Below are 26,153 nucleotides of genomic sequence, written 5' to 3' on the forward strand. Positions count from 1 at the left end.
CGTCCTGACCTCATCGCTAGTTATAGGAGGAATTTCTATATCCTGTTCATCACTGTTTATAATGGAGGTATCCTGACTCCTCTGGTTACGCTACAGGTCAGTATAGAATTATTGCACTTCTTTTACAAGACCTTCGAGATTGTTGATTGATTAATTAATACTAATTATCTAATTTGGCGGGGAAAAATATAATGTGAGTATCTAAGCGACAGCAAACAACATTACCTTGGTTATGTCCAGCTACGTGGCATTTGCATAATTTTAAACCGTGGCTAAAGTTAGCTGGGACACCCTGCACACGTCTTTCGATCTACTTCACAGAGATACACGGCCTTCTTGAACGGAGCAATTTGACGTATTCGCCAGGAGTGGCAAGGTTGTGCATAAGAGTATGAATTCTCCCGAGAATAAACTGTTGAAGTTAGCGCAACGTGGTGTGTGCGTCTCCGTTTTATCCTTTTCTGCTGGCGCTAAAATGTTATCTAAGTCATTATGGCATGCATACAAAGACCCTTACCCGCGTGTGTTGTTGCAGACATGGTCCACAATAATACAGTTAGCCAGGCTGTCACGTTTAGGATTTGTGACAGACAGACGAGACAGTCAAGACAGACAGACAGACAGACAGACAGACAGACAGACAGACAGACAGACAGACAGACAGACAGACAGACAGACAGACAGACAGACAGACAGACAGACAGACAGACAGACAGACAGACAGACAGACAGACAGACAGACAGACGTGACCGACGTTACACGTGACCATTCGTCTTGGCTGAGATTTTCAAGCATATCGTAATCCACCCTGTGTCTGTGCGCTGCGCCGACAGTCTCGGCCATAACATGGAAATAACCAAACGTACAGAGATAGTAAAGGAATAACGCGTGCCTCTTGCAGCCCTGTCGACGGTCGAACGGACACTTCACGCAGCATAAAGCAGATATGCAAGATGGAAACTTTCTTGCGCTAGCTCTGCATCAGCGCAGGGGGGAAAAAGGGCGCAGTTTTTAAGTAAAGCGAAAACCGCCACTGCCACCTTTCAAGAGTCCAGCGAGGTTCCGGGCGATGCACCCTAAACCGCGGCAATGATTCATTCGTGCCAGAAGGTAGCCGCCGCATTTGCCCGCGAGCAGACGATCGTGCCATCCTTCGTCCTAACCAAGCTAGCAAGAAATCGACGCCGCTGGTCCCCTTTCCGCAAGCCACACAAAGAGCGGCAGGGGACGCGGAAGCGCTTCGACGACGAGGCGACCTTGGAGACTTCTCAGCGCTTCCTCTCCTCATCTTTATTCCGTCGCTCTCGTCGACCGCCCGGAGCGGGACAGGTGGGAAGCCAGCCGCCAACAAGCAGCGCGCGACGGCGCGCCCAGCGAAGAAGAGCCCCCGGCGCTACGCGAGCGCGAACCTCTCGGCAACGCGAAGCAAGCGAGGAGGACACGGCGCGACAAAAGCGCGCAGGGAGCGCGCTGCCTGCGGAGAGCGAGCGCTCTCCAAGAAAATAGAGACGACGCTCTGAACGCGCAAAAACGAAGACAAGCGCGCCACCGCCTTCGAAAAAGTGCCGCGTGTCTGAGGCTCGCCGACGCACTCGCTCGTTCACGTGTGCGCGCTCGGCAGTGCTGCGCGCGCGCGTCTCGGCGTTTCTCGGGACGACGGCGGCGCCATTGGCCCGTCGACCTCGCGGGGCGGTCCCTCGCGGCTCCGCCTTCCGCTTTTGCGCGCTCCACCCCCTCCGAAATGTGGCGCTCTGCCGGTGGAGCGGAGCGGCGGTGCCACTGCAGCACGGCGCGGAGAACGTGGTGCGTTGTGCGAGCGGTGCGTGGTCGGTGGAGGAAAAGCACGCCGCGCACACACGGCGTTGCTGTTGCCGCAGCAGCTGTAGTAGGCGCGCGCTCGCTCTGCTGTTGCTGCTGCCGTCCACGCCGCTCAGTCGGCGCGTGCTTTCGGCCGTGTGCGCTCTCGGGCAGCGTGCGCGCCTGCTGTTCGGAGCGTTCCGTTTCGAAGGGGGCCCGTGCGCGCTTCGCCGTGCCTCATTCTTCAGCGGGTGCGCGTCCGGGCGCAGTGCGGCGTTCACCGTGACTCGCCGGCGGGGGCGGGCGGCGGGCGCGGGGCCCGGGCCTGCGGCGGCCGCCATGAAGATGGTGCAGTGCGCGGGCTGCGATCGCCCCATCCTGGACAGGTTCCTGCTCAACGTGCTGGACCGATCGTGGCACACCAAGTGCGTCCAGTGCTGCGACTGCCGCTGCAACCTCACCGATAAGTGCTTCTCCAGGGATGGCAAGCTCTTCTGTCGGAATGACTTCTTCAAGTGAGTACCGACGTGGCAAGTTTGTGCCTTACGAGAGCGACAACGTGTGCGCGAGATATCGGCGCATAGAAAAGACAAGCCGCATTTCACTGTGAAACGTCGCGCATTTATTCGCTTACGCTTAGACCTCCGTTATAAACTGAGTTACAGCGCATGGCATTCACTTCGGGCCATCGTTCCAGGACACCGCATTGTCTGCGACAAATCTCTTCCTTAGTGCATCGCTATGGTTTACACATCCGACCGCGCAGTTCTTAGTAATTCGTGCACCGCGCAGTCTCCTTGAGTATACGCAGTAATGGGGCACTAAAGGAAACACCACGCGGTGTATAACGACGCTCTGAAACCAGCCGTCGCTTACGCCGCGTAGCGTACACGTTATTTATTTTTTTCGTGCCGCAAGTAGGATAACACGAGTAAGCAATAAAGTTATTCCAAAACGCAATTAGTTACCAGCATTTGCTACAAGCAGTTTCGAAGAAGGGAATTGACGTTGCCGTGCCCTGCAATTGCGGTGTCCGCCATTCAAACCCATTGCGCCCCACACGTGAACCCGCCAGATGTATACTGTCGCATCGCACTGGTGAATAGATAACGGCGCGGTTTTCGACAGGGCAGAAATGTTCGAAGAAGCGATCTGCACATAATGTTCGTAACAAAGCTATCGCAGCATTGCATTTGCTGCTCAAAAAGTTCAAATTAACGTCACACCCGCATTCGACAGCCACGCATGTCAAGTTGCTGGAAAGCGCATCGTGATTGTCGAGTCCGATACAGCTGCGAAGTCGGGAACGCTTCGGATAAGTCGCGTTCCCACTTGCGTCATGGCGCTAAACGAGGCTTAATTTTTCCCGTACAGCGCTACGTGTGATTGGTCTAACAATATACATACGAATATATATATAGGCAAAACTGCTACACAGACACGAGGTATAAGTATAACGTCCCTTGGAGTCTCGTTTAATTTGTCGTCATCTCACATGCACCATGTATAGCAGAGCAGCGCCGTCCATTTCTCGTCGGAGCGTATATAGATAGATATATAGGCACCTGCAGGGAAGCGTTGGTCGAAGATCGTGCGCGGTCTTTCGGAAGCGCGAGCGCCGTATATATGCGTACGGTGATGTACCTTCCCTGTCTACTGATGTCTCATGTGAGTGTCCGGCAGAATTCCTGCGCGACACCCTGAAACATGCCCTTGATGATTACTTTATCACCGTTACTGTGACCTTTCTCAACGGTGAACTATTTCCCGATAGATCGATATAAATCAAGCTGTATATATAGGTGGGAAAGCACAAATAGTACTCGTGCATCTCACGGGATGCTATATATTTCCACAGAAAAGAGAAAAAAAAATTGAACCGTGGGCGGGAGTCATGAATTGCACCTAAATGACAGCCAATATCCGCAGTATATGGAAAAAACATTCGCATGCTCGTTCCTTATTTCAACAGAACTCCACGCAGACTTTTGCTCGCACAAATGGCGAATAAAGGGTTGGCTATATACAGGCATGATACGCGCATGGATGCAAGGATGCCCGTCCGCGTCAGCTCGCCTCTGATTGTGGAAAGGAGGACGACTATTATTTCTCTGTATAGACGAGGCCTCCGAGAGACGGACAACTTCTTACAATAAAGGATTTTTTTTTCTTCTCTCTCTCTCCTTTCCCGTGATCGCTGCACTATATTGTCACACGGGAGTCGTAGCCCAAAATCTTTTCATGCCAGATATTGGCGAACACACCTCAGAGGACTGGGGAGTCAAAAATTACAATACTCCGCTTACTATATCACCGCGATCTGCCGACCGTGAGCGGTGGACGATAGGACGGGAATATATTCTAGCAAAATTAATCCTAGCTTACTTTACAGACGGTCGCAAATTTTGAAAAACCGTTTCTGTTTCTTTATTTCGTGAAGTGCCATCCAATCTCGTTGCTCACAAGCAGACCGCTTATTATTGTTACGGATGTATAGCTTACGTCCCAACCATTCCGAATTTCCTCTTCTTTCGAAACTAGGGGTGTGCGAATATTTGAAGCTTTCGAATAACGAAACTACCCTATACTCTATACGGTCTTCGAAATGAACAGTCACTATTCGTAATTACGAGTCTTTTTTCGAATAGATTTCGCATATTCCTAATCGCCAGATGCGCCCAACGAAGCATGAACTTGTAGTAAAAAATGCCGGCAGCGTTACGGTATATATTGACGTGAACCACGACAAGTTAGGTGGTGGAGCACGCTGTACGGCTCTCGGGCAGCCTGCTGACTTTTGCGGCTGTAACGCTTTCACACACACCAATGGCTTCTGAATGCACGAATTAAATGTTTGTTTGCTCCTATTGCTGCATTTGTCAACAAACCGTACTTCGTAACGTGCACTGTAATGACAGAAGGTTCCTAACGTTGTGAATATACTGGAATGTGAAGGTCGGTTTTGTAATAATGGTGAGGACGCCTGTTCGATGTTGAACCACTATTCCAAAAGTGTTCGCGATATTTGATTTCAATTTGGCGCACTTCGATTCCTATTCGATGCGGTCTCGACCCGAATAGAAATCGCCTTGGCTATTCATTGCCGTAGTCGCTTCGGCTGCTCTCCTTTGTTTTCGAAGACTGAGATTGTTGGCAGAAAAACATGGCCAGCTGGTAAAAGAGATTGTAGAGGCTGCAGTGGTCATGCGGCGCTTTAAGCTTGGTCACTGCCTTAGCTCGCCGTCAGTTGCGGTTTCTCAGAAAGAACTTTTGTTTCTTTCCATGTGATGCACACGCGTTCGGTGCCTCAGTATAGTCTCAGCGTTTACCTTAGTATTTGTATCGCATCCCTGTTTAAGGTCGCTCTGTGTTTTTTATTGTTTTTTACGTGGCTTTTTGGGTGCACGCGTGTCTGATCTATATAAGATCGGCGTTCTCTTCATTACGCCATCAGCTGTAATGAAATCGGTTGTAAAGGGACGACCGCTTCGTGTCGTCCCTTTCTTCAAGTCTCGTGTTTTGCTTGCGGTAACTTCCGAAGTCAAAAATCGAAAATTACCATTCGCGCGCCCCTATTAAAATGCGTCTGTAATGCCCGCATTTCTTCTCTTTCTTTTTTTTCTTTCTCTCTCTCTCTCTTTTGGGAAAAGCGGCATCCTGTCAGTATAGCAAAAATAACATCGTATTTATTTATTTATTTATTTATTTATTTATTTCGTGTATGAACCGGCAAATGGCCAATGCCCAAGTTTGAAACAACTTTTATTCCCATGTTGCGAAGCATTTTGACACGGTCGGCATGCGCCGTTCGGCGTTAATTGAAATCAAAGTTACCACTGAGGCCCCAGCAAGACGTGGATGCAGCAGGCATTTATCTGCAAACAAAAACTAAAGAACGTTTTTATTTTATGTTTTTTTCTAAAAAATTAACCTAGGTCGGTCAGCCATACCATCGGTTCTACAAACACATCTAATGTCTGACGCAGCTCTCGGAGAGCACGACTGCTTGGTTGAATTGCATAGCTAATTGTCTTCACCATTTTGAATACGTTAAGTGGGCAATGAAAGTTAACCATCATATAACAAACAACATGTCCGCTTCGCGGTGTCGATGATGCCACATACCGAATTGCGATACGGAATATATAGCGTAAATTATTTTTACGGCTTACTTTTCCCGCGATCCCTACGCGTCGGTGCTGGAAATCTTTCGGTCATTGACTCTTTCTGTTCGCCTTTCACCGTGTAAACCGTGAACAAACCAATGCACAGAAATTAGTGCCGCAGCTGCGCACTTCCGTCAATATACTAGCTCTGACGAACCACAGTGTTGTGATCTGCAATATGAGTCCTATTGCTTCAAATTTTTAACGTCGCCTGGCTGCCAGCTGGACGCGCTTTCCCATTTCTTGGCATTAGTATAGCTTTCCAGCTCGCGATGTACAAACAGCGCCCATCTTTAATGTGTGCAAATTAGCGCCACACACTTATCGTTTCAGTCTTTTTGCAGCCATTGTGTCGCGCAGACACAGTACGGTCAGGCGTGATAAGTGAATACATTTTGAACAGTGAGCCGGCAAAACAGTACAGGTCAGTTTCAAAACTCGTGGTAGATGACTATCTAAAATGAGTTTCTGAACACCAGTGGGGAATTCCTCACGGACGTCTGCGAATTTGTCTACGCGTGCGCAAATAAATGCTTGCACAGGATTGCGAAGTGATTGCTGTTTTACAACTGCAGCAGTGGTGTGGATTTGGGTGCCTGGTGTGTCAGCTAACATTAACTTTCTTGTACGTGGGGCATATGGCACAAGGGTGGTCAACCTTCATTTGGGTCTATAATACACTTTCGGCCTGGTATACTGTCTGTTCGATCAGGCAGCCTCCGTCCGATTTTATTTGAATTTTATGCTAGCTTTAGCCGAACCGTAGGCAGAGTTCTCGTGAACTCGTATGCATATCAGCGCTTCTCGGACGCTATACAGACCGGCATTCCTGAGCATCTATATATATATGCTCTATATATATAGAGCACTCTACTCTATATGTAGAAAATCGGTGTGTGACGACATGATGCCTTGTTTTGCTCCGTCCCTCAGGCAACGTGGCGAGCTCCTTTGCGACTCTTCGGATATCTCGACCAACCCTGGTGTCGAGAAAAATGTCAGCTCGCCAGTGAAATACGAATGTGTGTTCTCGGTAGCGTTCGGCATGGGCCCCACTCTTCGGAAGGTTCCGCGATCAATTCAATTCCGCGGAATCGAGAGGAGAGCTAAGTTCAAGCTATGGTGGTTGTCCTTCTGGGAGCTATAGGAAACGCTCTCCTTGTTATATTCCGCGCGAAAAGTATAGCAATCCATTCATTATACATCGTGCCTCCCTTCCGATGTGTGTGTGTGTGTGTGTGTAAAGCTGCGTCTACACGAGCTCGACGCTAGTGGGTCGACTCAGGAGTCGAGCGAGCTGGCCCAGCCCGACCCGACCGCGCACACAATGCACCTTGACAAGCGGGCGTGCGACGACTCAAGCCACCCCCTTGCAGGCGCATTGCCATTACTCGCAACGACGCTTGCTTTCAACCCTACACGTTCGCGTGCGCGTGAATCCGCTAGGACATGTTTTTTACTGCTCGACAAGCCGACTCGACCCGACGTTGTCGAGCTTATTGCGTAAACGTAGCTTATGCGTGTGAGCATGAGCGGATAACACGGACAGAGACGAGCACTGAAATATGTGCGCTTGGCACCCGTCTTCGCGACATTGCGAGCAAATGCGTAAAAGCAAGTCTCGACGCATTTGTACAGGGTACGGTACACATAGGTAGATCACGTACTGGCTGCGGCGCTTCACTTTACAATGTTCTTGTATCGCTCTACTTTTAAAGATGAGTTGTTACTTTATCTGTCAAAGCTCTCAGTGGTGGTGCTCATGTACACAGTGGGCGGACGCTTAGAACAACCGTATTTCGCGCCGGTGAGTGACGCATTATGCTGCTATATGAACAGTGCGTTCGCGCTTCGATTGTCACGATTTCTGAAAAAAAAAAAGAAAAAGAACACGTGTACTTTATATAGTCGATGCATACTTTCCTTTCTTCGTCGTCTTTTGCTCGTTAGCAGTGGAATCTTGCAAACATATCTTTTCTTTATGTTTTCGGAACACCGCGCGAAGTTTCGACACCGCCTGTATATATAGGTTGCTATAAGCAGAGTCCTTCTATGTTTTTCTGGTCACGAAACTCCGCCGTCACGCTATGGGAGAGGTTCATATGCTGCCCAAAGGTGCCGCGACGCGGCGCCACTGTGCCACAGAGGGCATCGTTCGCGTACCGAAGCGCGTGCGCAGTGCGAGGCGAGCTGAGTGGTCGGGTGCGTTATGTGCATGTGCTGCGCTATTTCTCGAGTGCTGGGCTGTTTAGTTGAAGTGGCGGGGTGGGACAACGATGCCGAACACGTGTTGCAAGTAACAGCTGAAGAAGTAGGATGTTGGTATCTCTAACAAGCCATTAAAAAAAATTGCTGCATTTGTGATGTGGCTACTTGTGTTCGTTTAGAGAGTTGTTTTGCCATATGTTATGAAATGCTTATGCTTTACACTTTCTTGTTTATAGAAACAATCGATTATGCATTCTGTATTTATTGCCATTCGTTTGCTGGTGTTTGTTTCCTGCCCCCCAATGCATATATCTCATGTTTGATGTTGTTTCTTTATGCTTATTATATCAGTGTCATGCTTTTAACAAACTTCTTGCATTGTGAATGGTGGACCATTCGTGACCCGACGCCTCTGTGCTGTCTGTATTTCGCTCCGCTTATTTTACATGATAAATAAATGATCGTGCTTGTATGTTGTTTTTGCACCAACACGTTCTATTTCTTTTCTTAATCGAATTATAAAGTTTTTAACATATTGTAAATAGTTGCGCATTAAGAACCAAAATACCTAGTCCCGTCGTTTCTGCGTTTGAACCACGAGCAGCGTGAATAAGTGCTGGGCTTTCTGACACTTCTAAACGACTGCTTGCTGAGGCAATTGCCTAATTACGATACAGCTAGTTTCAACTGTGCAAGTCCTAACACTTCACGTTCACCTTAATCCGTTGCTAAAAGCCGCACCGAAGACATTTAGTAGCGAAGTTTGTCTTGCATTAATCCTACCTAAATCTCAATCAGAAATGGCATCGCTTTGCAGAGAAATCTTAAGGGCACGGAGCAGCTCCATTTCCTTTTCTTTGTTATTAAGTATTCTACGGCAGCAGCCCTTTGCAATAACAATTTCATTCTTTTGATCTTATTAGATACTGCCCACAGTAAGAGTCCTTCTCTGCCACAGTTTAACAGAAAGTGAACAGCTCGGCGAACAATCTGGCGCTATGCGCCACGGAGAGTTGGCGCTTACTTACGGGTAAGCGGGGGTGCAACAGCCCATATGTTTGCATCTGGTGATAAGTGGGACCACTGGCACTTTGTTGCGAATGTGTTTAAATTAAATTATGGGGTTTTACGTGCCAAAACCACTTTCTGATTATGAGGCACGCCGTAGTGGAGGACTCCGGAAATTTTGACCACCTGGGATTCTTTAACGTGCACCTAAATCTAAGTACACGGGTGTTTGCGCATTTCGCCCCCATCGAGATGCGGCCGCCGTGGCCGGGATTCGATCCCGCGACCTCGTGCTCAGCAGCCCAACACCATAGCCACTGAGCAACCACGGCGGGTGCGCGGTGTTTAATTTCAGGCAAATATTAAAGAGCGGAGCCCACCGAAGTGTTGAGGCGAACGGCGATGATGAAATCTGGACCGAGACCGCCCGGCCGTGTACAGCGGACGCATTTCGACGGGGGCGAAATGCAAAACACCCGTTTATTTAAATTTAGGTGCATTTTAAATATATTTAGTAGCGAAGTTTGTCTTGCATTAATCCTACCTAAATCTCATTCAGACATTTATTTATGTTTATTTAAATTTAGGTGCATTTTAAAGGATCCCAGGTGGTCAAAATTAATCCTGAGTCCCCCACTACGGCGTGCCTCATAATCGTATCGCGGTTATGGCAGAAGACGCGCTCAGGCAGTAATTTAAACATATTCAATGTTAAAAATAGTTACGTGAAACTAAAGCGACGGTTGAGGAAGTTGAGAAAGCTAGAATACCGAGGCTGCCCCACACACAACCACAGCGGTAGCGGCGTTCACATGCCCTCTCATGCACGGTTGCGCCTCTAGCGGCGGGCGCTGGCTCTATATGAAACTGAGGCGGCAGTTTCGTGACCAGAAAAAAAATGGAAGGACTCTGCTATAAGGTAGGCGAGGCATTGCGAAAATTCCAATGTTTCTCTATCCTAAGCGTCCGTTTTTAGACCTCGGTACTTGAAATGCTTTAGCCGTGACATAACGGGCCGCTCTGCGAGGTTCTCACTCCAGATCATTTTGGGGCGTGGTGCGTCCGCTAACATAAAATTACAGTATAGTTCCCGCGAAATACCGGTCATTGTCCTCTCAAGCGCGGATATATGCTCGGTATGTCGTGTACGCAAAATCTCTGCGCTATGCACAGAGCTCACAGTAACGTGCAAACAGATACGATCGAACGGCTGTTAATTCGCCTATGAGAGCGACCGTATATTTAGCGGCCCCCATCATTAAAGAGTGGCTGAACCTTATCGGGCGCGTTGTTCGCATGCGAACGCCGTGGCTTGTTGATAGAGCCGCCTCTATGACCTGGTCTGCATACAGCCGAGGCGCTGTATACTATTAAACGGGAATCTGACCATTGCTCGGGAGCTGTTATATGTATGCACAGCATATTAAGCGAAACACTCCAACTAGCGGCCCTCACTCTGCTGACGCTACATGTACACCTACAGGTGCCTGCAGCTTAAGTCATGTCAGTGCATAGAAGAAGTGTGCGGAAAGGTGCAAGCGCCACCAACCGCGAGTCATCTGCAACAAAACCACACTCACATGCGCACTTAACAGAGTGGCACGGGCTCAACGCTGATGCGTTCCCTTCAACGGTGATGACACACTGCTTTATGGGCGTCGTCAATAGCTCGTCGATCACCGTAACAAACGTGCATTCTTCCTCCTGCGCCGTGATAGACCGTTGAAAACAGCAGTTGTTGCCATCGAGCATTTGAAAACAACGTTAAAGCGGGATATTGAGACGTATTGGTGACCTATACGCTTCTGCAGTGGCAGAACAGCCACTCTTACATGTGAGAAGAGGATCGATATAATTTCCTCTACAAGTGGCGTCGGTGTGATCCGCAAGGACACGAAAACCCCCTCAATTTGTCGCACCAACTCGCCGCGACTTCACGCAATTTGACGCGGTCCACGCAAGTCTGGTTAATTTTTTGTCACACTTAGACCGTGCAAATGCAACGAAAGACTGAAATCCAGCAAGCTTTGAGAAGCTCTGCATTAAAGACAGCCCAAGTAAGAGAAGGCACATTTAAATAGGTAACGCCACGCTAGCTTACCGGCAATGGGCGAATACTTCAAGAAATGCGAGCTTATATTTACCATCACTCAACGTTTATGCGACTAGTCCAGAGCAGAAGTATATCCGTTAAAGATAACAGCGATGTTTTCGAACCAACAAATCTTGCGGCTGCGTGCTACAGTCTGCGCAGCGAATGCAACTCGCGACGCGGGTCATAGAACGCTTCAAAAACATTATAGGCTAACTGCCGTCGCAGCGGAAGGTATAAAAATGTGTAGAAGCCACTTGCACGTTTGTTTTGTACCTTCTCCTTTCTTTTCTTTACTTTCTTTTTTTTTTCATTTGGCTCAAGCACCTGCTGTTCGTTGTAGCGCAAAATCAACCCAATGCCGTGTACAGGACCAAATTACCGCGCCAACTGTGCGCACGGAAATGCGCATTAACGGGCAGCGAGCCTTGGGGCCACGCTTAAAAGCGATCCCCGAGGATGTCGCCATGCGCGTATTGAAAACCGTGTATGCACGTGTCGATGAACGTCGATGTGCCAGGCACCATATTGCACTCGCGGTACACAAGGACACGCGCTTTCCTTCTATGGTACCTGCATGCGCTACGCGCGTCTCTGTTTCTCCGTGTCATTGTCGTTTGGGACGATGCCTATCAGAAATGTACATTTGCTTAAGCGTTATTTGTCGTCAGTAATTGGTACACGCCCCGGCTGCTCAATTCTCGTATTCGTTCCATGTAGGAGTGCTGCGTGGACAGCTTATATTAGAAGTTATTTCGGTTGTAACTATATCTGCAGTTTGGAAAGCAATAGTTGTAACACCGCAACACGCTTAATGCTTTCGTGCGTGTATGGAAATTATCGATAAAGTTGATTCAGTTACAAGGCTTAACGCCTTAAAGCTACACTGGGGTGCTACGAGCGACGCCTATGGTGGATGGCTTCGAATTAATTTTGCTCGTCTGGCTTATTGAATGACTCGTGTGCATTTCTCGCTATGCGAGCTCTTTTTGCATTACGCCTCCGTGTGAGTTCAGCGGGCGCAGAGACAAAAAAAAAGGGGACAGTACAATCAGCTTAGATATTCAACTACTGCCTGTCTATACTGATGCACTGACTTTGATATGCAGTGTATATAACTAGAATTAAATGTTCCATGGCTTTGCTTCCGTGTACGTGTACGGGCTGCCTTGGTAAGTATACATTATGCACAAATCGTGACATTGTGAACCGAGCATGATCAATTACCCATGCAACACCGCTATTCGTTGTTCGTGCTATGATGCCTCATTTAAGCTGCAATGAAATTAGTCTTAAAAATTAAAACTACTGGCAATTAGAGCTTAGCGACACAAAGAGCTTTGGCCGTGACGATGAGAAACACGAGTGAACGGAAATTGGGTGATGTATATATAGGGTTGGTTCACGGCGAGGGCCGAGAAAGAAATCACACTGGACGAGCGCTGAAATTTTCATGCAGCAATAGTTAAACACAAACTAGCGTAAAAAATAAGGCTTTACGGATAACTCAGCATTTGTAGCTAACTGCAACAAGCATAGATACCTGCGTAAAACGATAAGAAAAGTGCCTTCCTTGTTATGTTCGTGACTAGCGAAAAGAGTCCTTATCGATTTGTTAACACTTCTCAATTATTAGGTTACCGAGCCTGACGCATTTAGGATGTTCCTATGTGCCAAGGAAAGATTACATGTGCTCCACCATGAACTCTGTATGTATGATCAAACGGCATGGCGTAGCGCTATCTACGTTGCAAATACAATGTCCGACAAGGAGCCTGATCTTTTCAGAAATGGGAAATCATCGCTCATTTGCTCGATAACACTTTTTCGAAGCAACTTTCTATAAAAAATATGTTAGCCACGTCTTGGCAGGTCTTTCTTTATTCGTTGTTTAACCTTGAAAAAAATGGCTTCACCAGTGACGTGTGCAGGCGATAGATACTGCTAACTCGTTTAGGCGTTATCTCTCTTCTAAACGCGTGAGTGCAGTTTCTATTATCCTGTGCGACGTGCTGCATGATTTCATGATATCCCTGTACACAGGCGGCAATTGAGTCGCAAAGCCGGTGTACACCAAACCCCCAAAGCTGCCACTAAGTAATCGCGTCAGCGCCAGCGTTGCTTGATAACGATCTGGCCGCGATTATGTGGTGTGTCCTCATGAAACCTCCCTGATTTCAATACGAAATAAACAGAGAACTATGATACTTAGCAACCTTCGGTTTGTGGCTTCCTGTAAAAAAATTCAAGAAGTTATACAAGTGCCATTGACGGTGGTCTGCTCCCGCCCATCGTCAGTTGCGCTCCGCTCCAAGAGTCAATACACGAGTCCAGTGAGCTCCTGAACTACGTTTTGCAAAGTGGTGAACGTGGTTTCAATCGTGGTTCCCGAGCCTCAGAGGAGTGCGACCTAATGCTAACTCATTTCTCTCGGCATTTACCGCTAAATCAGGACCGAACTTTTTTTGGGGGGGAAAGTCTTATTTTCACGCCGTCACTGTGATGCCGCAAAGGAGGAAACACCTTCGCAGGTTGCCTTCGCTCTTTCTTAAGGGTTTACGTGCACAATTTAACTAATTGTGTTGAAGTCCGTCACAGCATTGCACCCGGTAGGATACGTCGGAAGGGCCGGAAGAAGGGTTGTGCACTGAATTTGAAAAACACTGTGACTCTTCGTAGTAATATCCTGATTCTCGAACATCCATGCACCGCGCTTCACTCTTATGGTAGGTAATATCGAAGGTATCCGTTCCCCCCAAAGCACGAAGATCAGACAGATTGCTATATAGCGCTGTGACCGTCGAAATGTTTCGAACTACGGGCTTTCGAGCCCTCCCGAGCCCATGCAACGGTGCTGACGGCTCATTCGCCTATACGCCGAGATCACGTATAGCTCTCACGTCATCTCTCACTTCGTGCAAGTTGCTGCAGAAATCTTTCTCAAATATTAGCAAATATAAACTTATCCAGGGACAATTAGATAATCACTTGGGACTTCGCAACGTCGACAAAGCCCCCAAGGCGCGTGCGCATTGGCCTTTATGATACACGGTTGCTGACACAAAAAGCCGTAAGGTGTTTACACAAGAGGCTTTTTCGTGTTTTCAAGTACTGTCTGTGCACCATCTCTATACCCTCTTTCTCCTTTCTCTCTTTTCCCCTTCTCCCTTCCCCATCGTAGGGCAGCCAACCGGACTCTTGACTGATTAACATCCCTGACTTCTCTCTCTCTCTCTCTCTCTCTCTTACTCTCCCGCATCAAGGCACTCGTGCGTTACTGACAGCTTGGACGGTGACTCCCGAGCTGACAGTTTATACAACTGTGCTCGCAAAACGGTATAGCTCTCTAGCATTTAATCTCGTTCGACGATTTAAATGTATCCGATCACGTGTCCCGGCGCTGACCAAGCGTGTGGTCGCGCCCTTCGTTTTATTTAAAGTGAGTCTAAAGGATATAATGTCGAGCTGGTTTGATAAATTAGACTTCTCGAATATTGCAGCGACTCCAGTCTTCTTGTCGTGATTTCAGTCGTGCCGAGAAAAAAGAAAGAAGATTCACAAGCGAAAGACGTCGTCTGAGTTCCCACGCTATAACTTCTCGTGACGTCATGAAATCTGGACAAAACCTGCACCCAACTAGCTTGGGTGCCTAGAACTATATATAGTTATTAGTAGGGATGTACGTAAAGCGAAATTTTGAAGTGGAATACGAGTTTTTGAGAAAAAGGTTACCTCCGAGTGTCGAATTGAATTTCGCATGCATACTTTATTTCAAAACACAGTCAAATATAAGGTTTCCCTGGAGTCCTATTAGTGAAAAAAGACATTTATCGACATTATTTACACTGTTTATTTACACATATATATTTATTCAATGTAACGTGCTGTTTGCGAATGAACGTTCGATCAGCAGAGAAGCTTGTAAACCTGCAAGAAACCACTGCTTTTAGTTATCTGGTAGACCATGACAATGACAGTTATGAAAAATAACGGGGGGGGGGGGGGGGGGACATGTCACCGGATGCACGTATAGACTGTAGAGTTGGTTCAAGGAGAAACACTACAGCACCGCACGTTACATTAACGGTGTGGAAATATAGTGCAAATGGCCGAATAATAAGTTGCTTTGCCTAAATAATGAGAAGAAATGCCTAACGAATGAATTACTCAGCACAAGCGGCCTGCCCGTCTGTTCGCTCGGGAGCTGGTGCCCTTGCAGCAAAATCATTCGTAACAGTCCTCAGGTCCACCATTCCGCATACTTAGAGACTCTACTAACTGTTGTCTCACAAACATTCGAAAGAAACGAATATTGGACAATTTCAAATAATACATTCTTGAATTGAATTCGATTTGTAATCGAAATTTCGAATATCTGCGCACTCCTACTTAACAATTTGTGCATTGCGTCGGCAAGCAAACATACAGAATCAACCTAGTGAGTTTTCAGTCCGTTTCTAAACGAAATTGCCCAAAACGCCCAAAGCGTGCGCAAATATATCCGTGACGTCACAACAACACATGCAGACGCTGCAGTTCGCGCGCTACATTCAAGAAGGGAAACTTTCCCTATAATTTTGTTCTCGCCGATAACGAACTTTTCCCCAGAAACTCAATGCAGATTGAGTCGTGAAGGATGTTTCACCAAAATAAACTTATTCTTGATTTCTTGGTATCCCTTTAGAGAACGATGTATAAAAATACATGGAAGAAAGCAGGGATCATGTCCGTCTCTGGTATAAGAAAACGCGTGATACGGCGCTGCTAGTCTGGAGAAAGACAACCAAAGATAAGATATCGTTATAAATGACGATAACAAACATTAGTAGTCGCACTATGGCTCACATAGTTGTGCTACTCCTGTGTCGTTCTTTTTTGCGTTTATCACGAAAGGTAAGGTACATAGGCGATGCTGAATTATAGCGCACAATTAACCTATAGCTTTAAAAAAAAAAAGATGTCCCGCTAAGGACGTGAGTTCAGCACAGTTTTGAAAAATGATATTCCAGTGTAAATTGATTTCGCCTTTGTCTTTGGAGTAACGTTTAATGAGCCTCGGACTCGTAATGCGAAGACCGGGGCTTCACTCACAGCCCATTGTCTCGGTAATTCACTCTCGGGCTTGATTTAGAACAACGAAGCGAGCATTTAGTACGCTCCTTGAATTTTTGAGCAACAAGCGTCTATACTCGCGGCTGTAAACGAGCCTGCTGGACAGGCATGTCTGTAGCATACATTCACGTCCTATACTGGTTGTCTGTCCTCAAGCTCACTCCTCATGCATAGATTTTCAAGTTCCCTGTACCTCGGATCTAAGTAGATGCCCAGAGGAGTTGAGGTCAAGCTCGATCCTTTGCCTTTACGCGAATAAAAATTATCTCCCTCTCTCTCTGTCTGAACGGTAAATGAGGTCATTCGTTACTTGGGGCAAAGCGCAAGAAAACACGAGACACCAGAAGTCTTCGCTGCCTTCTGGTGTTCTCGTGTTTTTTTTCTGTTTCTTTTTTTTTTTTTTGGCGCTTTGCCTCAAGTTATTGCAGTACCAACTAGCCCACCAGTCTGTTCTCTTGTCATTCGTTAATATTTCTTCGTTATCCTGTCGCTGCTTCACGGAGACTTTCGCTCGGGACATCCGTCGAAGTCACCCGCACTCCGACGGCACGGCAGCGGACGCTGTAATAGATCGGGCACAACTTTCACCAGCCGCCTCATGATGAAGGCACCGCGTGCCAGCAGTTTAACCGCGGCGGTGACGGCCTGCGCACTTTAGCACGTTCCGCGCACGACGCCTCCCGCTTGCAGACCGTCTCATAAACCTCCCACGCGCGGGGCGCGTTTACGTCGATGACTACATATGCATGCGCGATAATATGCGAGATAAAACAAAAAAAGCGAAGATGCGAGAGAAGACGCGAAGACATGCAGCCTGTCTTCGCGCGGCGAGATTGACAGTCGCTTCGTTTCGCCGTTGCTTCGCTCCCGGCCCCGTCCCGCCCCTGTGCCACTGAGAAATCTGGCTCGTCGCTGGGCTTGGCTGGTGATAGCGTCCTCTCTGCTCGAGCTCCGCGATCGAGCAAGGAGCTTTCGCAATGGCTTTGCATGAAGGCCGCTTGGAAGCATCACCTGCTCGAAGTATGCTTGTACGCACGCTCGAGCGTCATTACGAGGAGGGGTTTTTTTTTTTTTTTTTTGAGATGTGAAATTTCGTGATTTTGGCACGAAAGGATCTCGCGCAGAGTTGCGTGGCAGAGTGCGGTCTGCAGGCAAAGTCACGAACCAGGCGAAGCCTGCCAAGGCAGAGCGAGGTGCGCAGTTGCGCGCGAGAACGCCTCGCCTGAGGTCGCCATTGCACTTCCTTCTTCTCGCGAGATTACTGAGCAACCGAGTTTAACACTGCGGAGCAACACAATGGACTGTGAGGTATGCCATAATGGTGGACTACACCATAATATTTACCCATACGCGTGCTTATTTCGCGTGCACCCATTTCCATATAGGGCCTGCGCAACAAGAAGCAGAGGAGGGCAGGGGGGTGGAGGCAGTGCACTTGGCCCCTCCTGAAACCTAGCCGACACCCGTCCTTCCTCGATATGGTAAATTAGGCCTGGGTGCCAGAATGACGAAAAAAAAAAAAAAGTACCGGTGTGTGAAATAAGCACATGCCCCTGCACCCCACCGCCGACCTCGTTAGCTCTCGAAATATGCTTCCTAATCCCACGCCCATAGGCGCACATTATACCGTTTCTGTGCTCTAATCCCAGACTCCATGCATTGCAGTAGACTTATAACGCCATATGTATACAAATTCACTGAGGCACAGCGGCCCCCGGTAACCTTTCAATATAACGAGAGGCTTGGGTGCACAGTGGAAAGGAGTGCGGGCGTGTTAACTCCCAGCGCAAGAAAGAAAATATATTTAAGAAAAGGGGGAAAAGGCGCAAACGGTCTGGGCACGCGCGGGCCTTTCTTCTCCACCACGCGGCCGGGTCACGACGCCAGCGCACGGCCGCCGGACCCCTGAGTTACAGCCTGGCTCGTAACTCAGCCGCCGCTGCCGCTGCACGGCAGCTGCCTCGATCCAGCAGGGCTCGGCCTCTCCTCCTCCGACGAGTGGCTCTCTGCCATGCGACGAGTCCAACGTTACCGCGCTATAGCTATAGTGCGACCTTTGCAGAACTTCCGCTTCTGGTGTTCTTAAAAGGGGCACTCTAGAAAATATGTACGCCCCTTGGGGTGTCTTTTATCTCCAGACAAAAATCGTCACTGCCGTCTTGCTTTCGTTTCTTGCAAATTCTGCGCTCGCTACTTTCCTGTCAAGAATGCTACGCCACGACGATAATTCCTACTCATGCCGTTCGTGACCTGGAAGTAAGGGTTGACGATTATAGATGACATTTATAGCTTGGGGACAAGATTCACTGTAAAGGCTGCAACTTTCTTTTCTGTTTTTTAAGTAGGGCAATAAGTATGAATGTTCAGTTGTAATAGTAAATAAAAAATTAGATTAGGGGGTTTTACGTGCCAAAACCATTCTCTGATTATGAGGCACACCTTAGTAGGGGACTCGCGAAATTTGGACCACCTGGGGTTCTTTCACGTGCACGTAAATCTAAACACAGGGATGTTTACACGCATTTCGCCCCCATCGAACTATGGCCGCTTTGGCTGGGAAGTAATAGTAAATTACTAAACTGCGCTCCTGCAATAAAATAACCATCACCCTTACCTTGAGAAGAGGCTTAGTAAGTCAGAACTACTCGAAACCAGTACTGAGCGAATTTAGTTCTAAACCATTTTCACATCTAAAACGGTCCGTGGAATTAAAAAATAAAGCTGTGAAACCTGTGTCGTCACAATGACGTAGGAGCACCTAGGTCGAGGTTTGAGCGCGAAATTCAATTAATGGGAGTTCTGCCTTCTTATTCTCTCGTAATAATGAACACATTTTCAGCCAGATTAATCCCGCGTGACCTGCATAAAGTCGAAATAGCATGCGACCTGAAAACCTTACTTGTGTTGCATTTTACGGAGTCAACCAATCGCCATATCGAAGGCACTGACGTCTTATATATAGGCGTATCTAAGATTGCTGACTTGGTTGAGTCATGCGTGAAATTCGATGCTTGTCTGTCGCGGCCTTTTATTCGCTACTTGCTTGTTGCAGCAAACACCGTTTCCTTTTTTTTTTTCTCTCTTTTTTTTTTCTTCAAGGTGAAGGTTCCTTGCCTACCACTCCATGTTTTCTTCCGAGTTGGTCGGTCGGTCTTTCGGACGGTCGGTCGCTGGTGTGGTTCTCACCGAGTATATCGGCATTCACTTTAAAGAAAATTGATCGTATCCGGCAGCGGTATTCGAAATTCGAGCTCCAGCGCAGCAGACCGATGCTGTAATCATTAGGCCACAAACACATTGTTTTCTCTCCCCTTAGTATACATACATGCGAAACCGCACATGGAAGCAGCACAAACACACGTACGCTTGTCTCGTGCCAATGCCGAATAGCTCTTTCAGGTGATCGCTGCTTGCTGATTATGGTTATGACTTCCAAAATGTACCACATACCCACAACAGGGCGATCGTAAGAGGTGTGTCCGCGTATTGATTATTATTATTATTATTATTATTATTATTATTATTATTATTATTATTATTATTATTATTATTATTATTCTGATGATGATGATGATGATGATGATGATGATGATGATGTCATACTGTGCCACATACCCTATAAGCGAGGGACTGGCCAAGTAGCGGCCCGGTGCAATTACAATAAATATGGAGACACGAAGAAACACAAGCCTATAAGATTTTGTCATATTGCGTATGTATCACGGGTACGCGATAGCGCATGGGCGTGCCTGTTTCTTCTAAGCCAAACCCAGGAATGAAACGGGAAAATTTATAACATTTCATTGACCGTTTCGCGAAAGCATCGTTTCCCATACATACGTTTTCCATACATATCACATACATACGTGTGTGTGTGTGTGCGTCTTATGAATGTGCTAATAGAGATACGGCTGCCGAATCGCAGTGATCGATGAACACTTTACCGTTGTCCACGTCGCTACACAAATTCGAAATGCACTTTACAGACGTGAACCGTTGCTCAATCCTCATGTATGTACGTAACTAACACTTATGGAAGACTATACACGCACAACTAAGTTCAGGGGCAGCTCGGTGCACATACAAGAAAATAAAATGCTCCGCAGCATGATAACATCTTTATACAACGTGACGATCCCTGTGTCCGCTGTAATGGGTATTTTAAACGCTAGCTCTCTGCCGCGGTTAAGAGATACTGGCAGCTGTTCTCTGTCCACTTTGGCTGCTGAAAAGTTTGTCTTTGTTTTGTCTGTGTTTGGGGGAGGGGGGGTGTGGTTGCGCCCCTGGGCTGTCCGGCTACTTCTCTGGCGAGCTTAGGGCCTGGAAAGCCTAGACGCGCCCGTTAGAAAATGTTTTCCACCACGCGACGAACGTCCACTGCAAATATCAGCTACCCGATTGTCCGGTTCGACCGCCTAAATGAAAGTGGCGGCTGTTAGTCTGCGGAGGAAGCCAAACGCGCTGAATGGCTCTAGTGGGTGAATTGCAACTGACATACGTGAAAGTACAGCTTAACATAAGCAGAAACTACATCAACAACAGCAATAATAATAATAATAATAATAATAATAATAATAACAATAATAATTTCGCTGATCATTAACAACAAGAGTAATATTAGATAAAAAGTAGTATTTGTGAGAAGTACCCAGTCGAACGACCATGCTGAGCCCATAATTAGCGCACATATAAATTTTAGCGGAGAATGTAAAAGCAATTAAGCGCGGCGACGAAGATGAAAGTTGATAGGACCGTAAAAGAAAGAACAATTAAGAAAATCAGCTCTATGTCGACCGGTTACAACACCATGGATCAGGGCCTGCATGTTGTATCTCTCAGTCAACATCAGCTGTTTGTTTTTGTCCCTTTTTTTTTTTTACACGTATGCACCGACTGTCAGGTTGTCAAATCGCGACAGATCGCCGAGCCCCTTCACTATTTGGCATCCAGAAGCAAAGCGAACGTCCTACAACGTGAATGGTTGCGACGAAGTGCACATGGACAGCCTAACTTTCAGCCTTTTATTTCTTTCCTTCCCTGTGTCTTTCTTTTTTTTTTTCTTTTTGACAACGAGCGGGCACAAATTTAGCACGAAAGGAAGGAAGGTCCAAGCGGTAAGCGATGACTTAGCAACTGCCTTCCCATCTCTCGTTCCGTGGCGTGCACGTGAACAGACACTCAGTGCGTGTCCTCAGGCCTGATCCAGCGATGAAACCTTCGGTATACTTCCAATTCGACTGTTTCCCCTCACAGCCTCCTTGTTCTCGTCGCGGTGTCCCGTCTCCCACTCGCGGATTATGGCTGACGCGACGATCGATGCATTAAACGGGGCACACCGGAGAGCCATTGATCCGGCAAACCGCGACGCGAGTTACATGCAATATGTGCCACTGTAATTCTTTCTTCGCGCTAACGTCCGTGGGTCGTGCGTGGCTCACGCACGTATATGCCTGGCTCTCCCGCAGAGAGAGAGTGAGCATCACGCTTGGTCCGCGCAACTCGCAGTGCGCGCCCGCGCATGCCAGGCGGGAGGGCGTGCAACCCGTTTAAAGGAACGGCCCTTTACATGCTCATCACTCACTGCTGTATACATACGGCAGCGCACGCATATCAGTCGGGCTCCTGCAGGCCCCCTCGATATTTTGCTATCCCCATGCACCACCGCGCCGGCGAGTTCATGGGATGTTTCTTTCCCCGATTTCTTTTTTTCTCTCTCACATCGTGAGAGCCACCCGTGCGCGCTGCGTGCTTTGAACCGTTTCGCGTGTCCTGGGCAGATCACTCTGCGAGAGATCCTTGTGGGCTCGCGTTTACCTGAAAGTTTGCCGCAGGCGCGCATGCGCGCACACTGCTGCTTAGTCTCACTCTCTTTCCTCCTCTTTCTTTTTTTTTTCTACTGTGTATTCGCGCTTTCAATCCGCCTTCTCCCGTCTGCACGCGCATGTTGTTCCCGCTGCTGATGAATGACGGCCGACTGAACGCAATGCGCCAGCCGACGCGGTTCGTCGCGCTCGCAACGCGAACAAGGCGCCCCCATGGCCCATGTGGCTGCAATGTAGTCCACACGAGCGTTGCGTGGACGTACAATGCAAGCCGCCGCCCAACCCGCTTTACGTGGATCCTTAGCTTCTCCGTACATGTAGCCAACATTACGCAAGTAACTGCGCGGGGTGTCAGTGTTCTTTCCGGGCCATGGTGGTAAGCGGCGCAACCACACGGAGCGCATTCGCGGCGCCAGCGCGTCTGGTTGGCGTCGCGCCATTTTGCACGCTACAACGGGAGCACGTTCCCAATGGCTATAGGAGATTAACTAACTACGTGAATCCTAGTTGAGTACTTATTAGAGCATCAACATCGTGCTGCGTGATCTCGATGCATCGGCACCACGTCGAAAATGCGACATAAATGCGTTTGCATGTAGTTGACGTTTTGATCGCTATTCCGGGCCACTTGAGATGTTGAAGAGGAACTTGAAAGCGGTCACGGCGTTTTCCTTTTTCGCTAATTAAGAGAGCCGCGCATTAAGAGAAGCTTTACACTACACAGTTGTGTGTTAATTAGTTTCTCGCGTCACGACCTCGGAAATCTGGCGCCTTGAAGACCCGCTCCAGGCCGGCCTGATCTCGGAGTCCATGGTCGCATGAGCCACATTCGAACGCGCTCGACGGCCAGGAGATGCGTATACAAAGCCCGCGAGCGTCGCTTCAAACGACGCATAATTGCGGAGCATGCTCCCCACGGGACGAAAAAAAAAAAAATAGCGCGCGCGCTTTAAATCGCGCTTCACGGCCGCATATAGTTACCTGTAATAAAATTTCCGCCCTAACGAGCAAACAATAGCTAGCGACCATTAAGGCGTTAAACGGCGCACATATTTAACTACGACGATCGTCGCCTTTCTCTCTCTCTTACCGCCATTACAGCGTTAGCAGCGCCGGGCGCGAGCAGTCGGTCGCCTCGGGAACGATTACGTTCGCCCGACGCCGGCGGGCTAAATACATAATGACGCTTTTCCAGCGCCGTCTTTACTGCGGTCGGCAAAAAAAAAAAAAAAAGATCCAGCGTGGAGCGTCGCCTAGCGCGGGGCTGCAGAGTGCTGGGGGAAAGCGATGCGCGCCTTCCTCGCTTCCTTAGCGCTTTGCGTGTCTTTACATCGCTGTACGCTGGCACACGTGAAACAGGGGGACCCGCGCGGTACATAACGCGATCCTCCGAGGACGTACAGCGAGACGATGATGCGAGTCCGCGAGGGAGCGTGGGCAAGGCCGGGCAAGGACGGCGATGAGCGGGATTGTTTACCGCGCAAACAAGTCGTCGGCAGAAAAACGAGGAGGACAAACGAGGGGCTCGTGTCTTCCTTCATTCGCTGGCGTTTTCCCTTCGCCGCCCTTCCCCGCTTTCCTTTTCCGCCTCCCTTGGCTCCTCCGCGGATGCGCGGGCGCGGAGCCGAAAGTCGCAAAGATGAGGCGCGCAGCACGTCTTTGCCAGTGGTGTCCCGAGCCAAGCCGAGCGAAACCGATGTGGCGCTGTTTCGCCTTACAGACAAACCGTGTTTTTCTTTTTCTCTTTTTTCATGAAAACGATACAGTTGGACAAAAAAAAAAAGAAAGATTGACGCGCCATCCCGACCCTGCGGAAGTGGGTGGCCAGCGAAGTTGTTAGAAAACCACTCAAATGCCGCCATTGGGGATACGAAATGTTTTATTGTTCTGCCCGGTCATATGGGACGACACTGTTGTTGAGCATTACGACTTTGCACTCTTCGACGCTCATCGCATTCGAGCTGCTCTTGGGGAGCCTTAACCTTGCGTTGTCTACCCATGACGGTCTTTGCAATGAACTGACTGGGTTGCTAGGCACGTCTCCCTTTTGCATATGAAGTTTGGTGACGTCACTCGCTGATTCGTTTACTGCTGTTGCGCCTTTCCCAGCGTAGCAGCTTACGCGTCCGTAAACTTTACCGGTAAACACACGCGGGGAGAAGGAACATGCCTCGCATTGTTCGCAGGCGCCTTATCGCGATTTTGACGCTTGTTTGGCGCTTTTCTCTATTGGAATGAATACTCAGCTGGGTGTTGTATGCCTGATTCCAAAGCCTGATTTTTCGCTTCATTCTTATTTCTTTTTTGGCGACGGACTCGAAAATCCCGACCAACTCTAGCCTAACAGCTTCGTTTTAAAGACGCAGTAATAATAAAAAAAGAAAACCAGATGACAAAGTTGAGAATTCATTAATTGGCTCTTCGGCGCTTTCAGAGAAAATCTTTCCAAAGGAAGTTTTGAAAACTCGGTTACGTCATTACAGAAAAGTTGGTGAAGAACCGAGTTTGCAGGAATTTCTTTTTCATGTTTTTGTCCGCATCGTATTCTAAGCGGGGGCGCGCAACTCCTTGCTGTTACCACATTCCACATTGGCATATATATATATATATATATATATATATATATATATATATATATATATGTATATATATATATCCGGTAGTTTAACAGGCATTTGTAGTTTGAGGACGCACAAACTGAAAAAAAACGATAGTTTATTTCCTACGTTTCGGCCGGGGTCCTGCCTTCGTTAGGGAATACGTAAAACAGGTAAGGCGTTGTGCTTAAATGCGTACGTAGCATTGGGGATCCGCTTATCCACCGCTAAGACAAATTGTAGCTGTAACGAGCTTGCACTCGTGACAAATCAACAGGACATGTCAAACAAAAAAAAAAGAAAAGGAGAAATGCGCGACGGGATTGTTGTAACGGCTCGGTAAGGCAAAACTATATACAACAATAACAGGGTTTACAGAAAAGATGACATGTGGTTAGAACAAAAAATAAGAAGAAACAACCGTGACAAAAGAGAGATTTTTGCTGTAAAGAGGCTGCACCCGTCTTCATCCGTACACATGTCAAACGTGGTAAAAATGCACCACGGGACGGGACGGTTGTAACAGCAGGTTCGTATAGAGCAACAGATGTAACACAGGCAGGGTTTACAAAAGAGCTTAAGGCAGGGTTTATGTGTGTGTGTGGGGGGGGGGGGGGGGGCTAAAATATTTCCACTAGCTGTATAGGCAAAATAGTCTCGGAAATAACAATGTGGCTAACCTTTCAAAACTATGAATAAGAAAATCAGTACATCATTGCTTTAACGTTTGCAGTTTTATTCGAATGGTACGCGTTTAATTCGTGACCACACGACACGTGTGCGTCTGTAAGCTGACAAGATATCGAAGGAATGTGAAAACGTTTCTGCGGTCATTATACATAAATGAAGACCCCTGAAAGCAATCCACAGCCCGGCTCACGGCCTCCAACGACGCTGCTTCTGTCCGGCAAACGTAAAAACTAGGTGATGTCCGAAACCTGGCGGCCAGCGATGCCGTGTTTTCTTCTTGCAGTAATCCCTTCCGGCGACCGCAGCCCGCGAGTGCATAGCCTTCGAGATGGGTTTCTGTTACTCGGAGGAATGCGTCGCAGGAACGGGGGTTGGGACGCCACCTATATAGCGAGCCAGCAGCATAACAACAGCACACTCTCCAGCACAGCAACAGCCATGGGCGAACGTAGTTGGAACACGAAGGGAAAGTAGCTGTCGTCTGTTCGAAACGTGCGCGACAGAAATCAGTCAGCGAGCAGGTATCGACACAACGAACTGGAGAGGGAGATGGAGACGGAAGCTGAGAGCGAAGATGGAGAGGGAAGCGGAGGAAGCGACGGGAAGAGTCCATCCCTAGTTCGCACCGCGCACCACGTGGGGTGAATTATTTATCGGCGC

The 26,153-nt window shown here is 48.1% G+C and overlaps 1 protein-coding gene across 2 annotated transcripts in view; it reads left to right on the forward strand.

Annotated features, from left to right (window-relative positions):
* Nucleotides 1–1,775: 1,775 nt before the first annotated feature.
* The window catches only part of LOC126524536 (LIM/homeobox protein Lhx1-like), a 197,347-nt gene continuing 172,969 nt past the window's right edge, over nucleotides 1,776–26,153 (forward strand). For both annotated transcript variants that reach the window (XM_050172834.3, XM_050172835.3), the window contains exon 1: nucleotides 1,776–2,313. In XM_050172834.3, coding sequence (XP_050028791.1) covers nucleotides 2,138–2,313 — 176 coding nt within the window. In that variant the 5' untranslated portion in view covers nucleotides 1,776–2,137. The remainder of the gene's footprint in view (nucleotides 2,314–26,153) is intronic.

The sequence above is a fragment of the Dermacentor andersoni genome, chromosome 3, assembly GCF_023375885.2.
Source record: "Dermacentor andersoni chromosome 3, qqDerAnde1_hic_scaffold, whole genome shotgun sequence".
Taxonomy (NCBI): Eukaryota; Metazoa; Arthropoda; class Arachnida; order Ixodida; family Ixodidae; genus Dermacentor; species Dermacentor andersoni.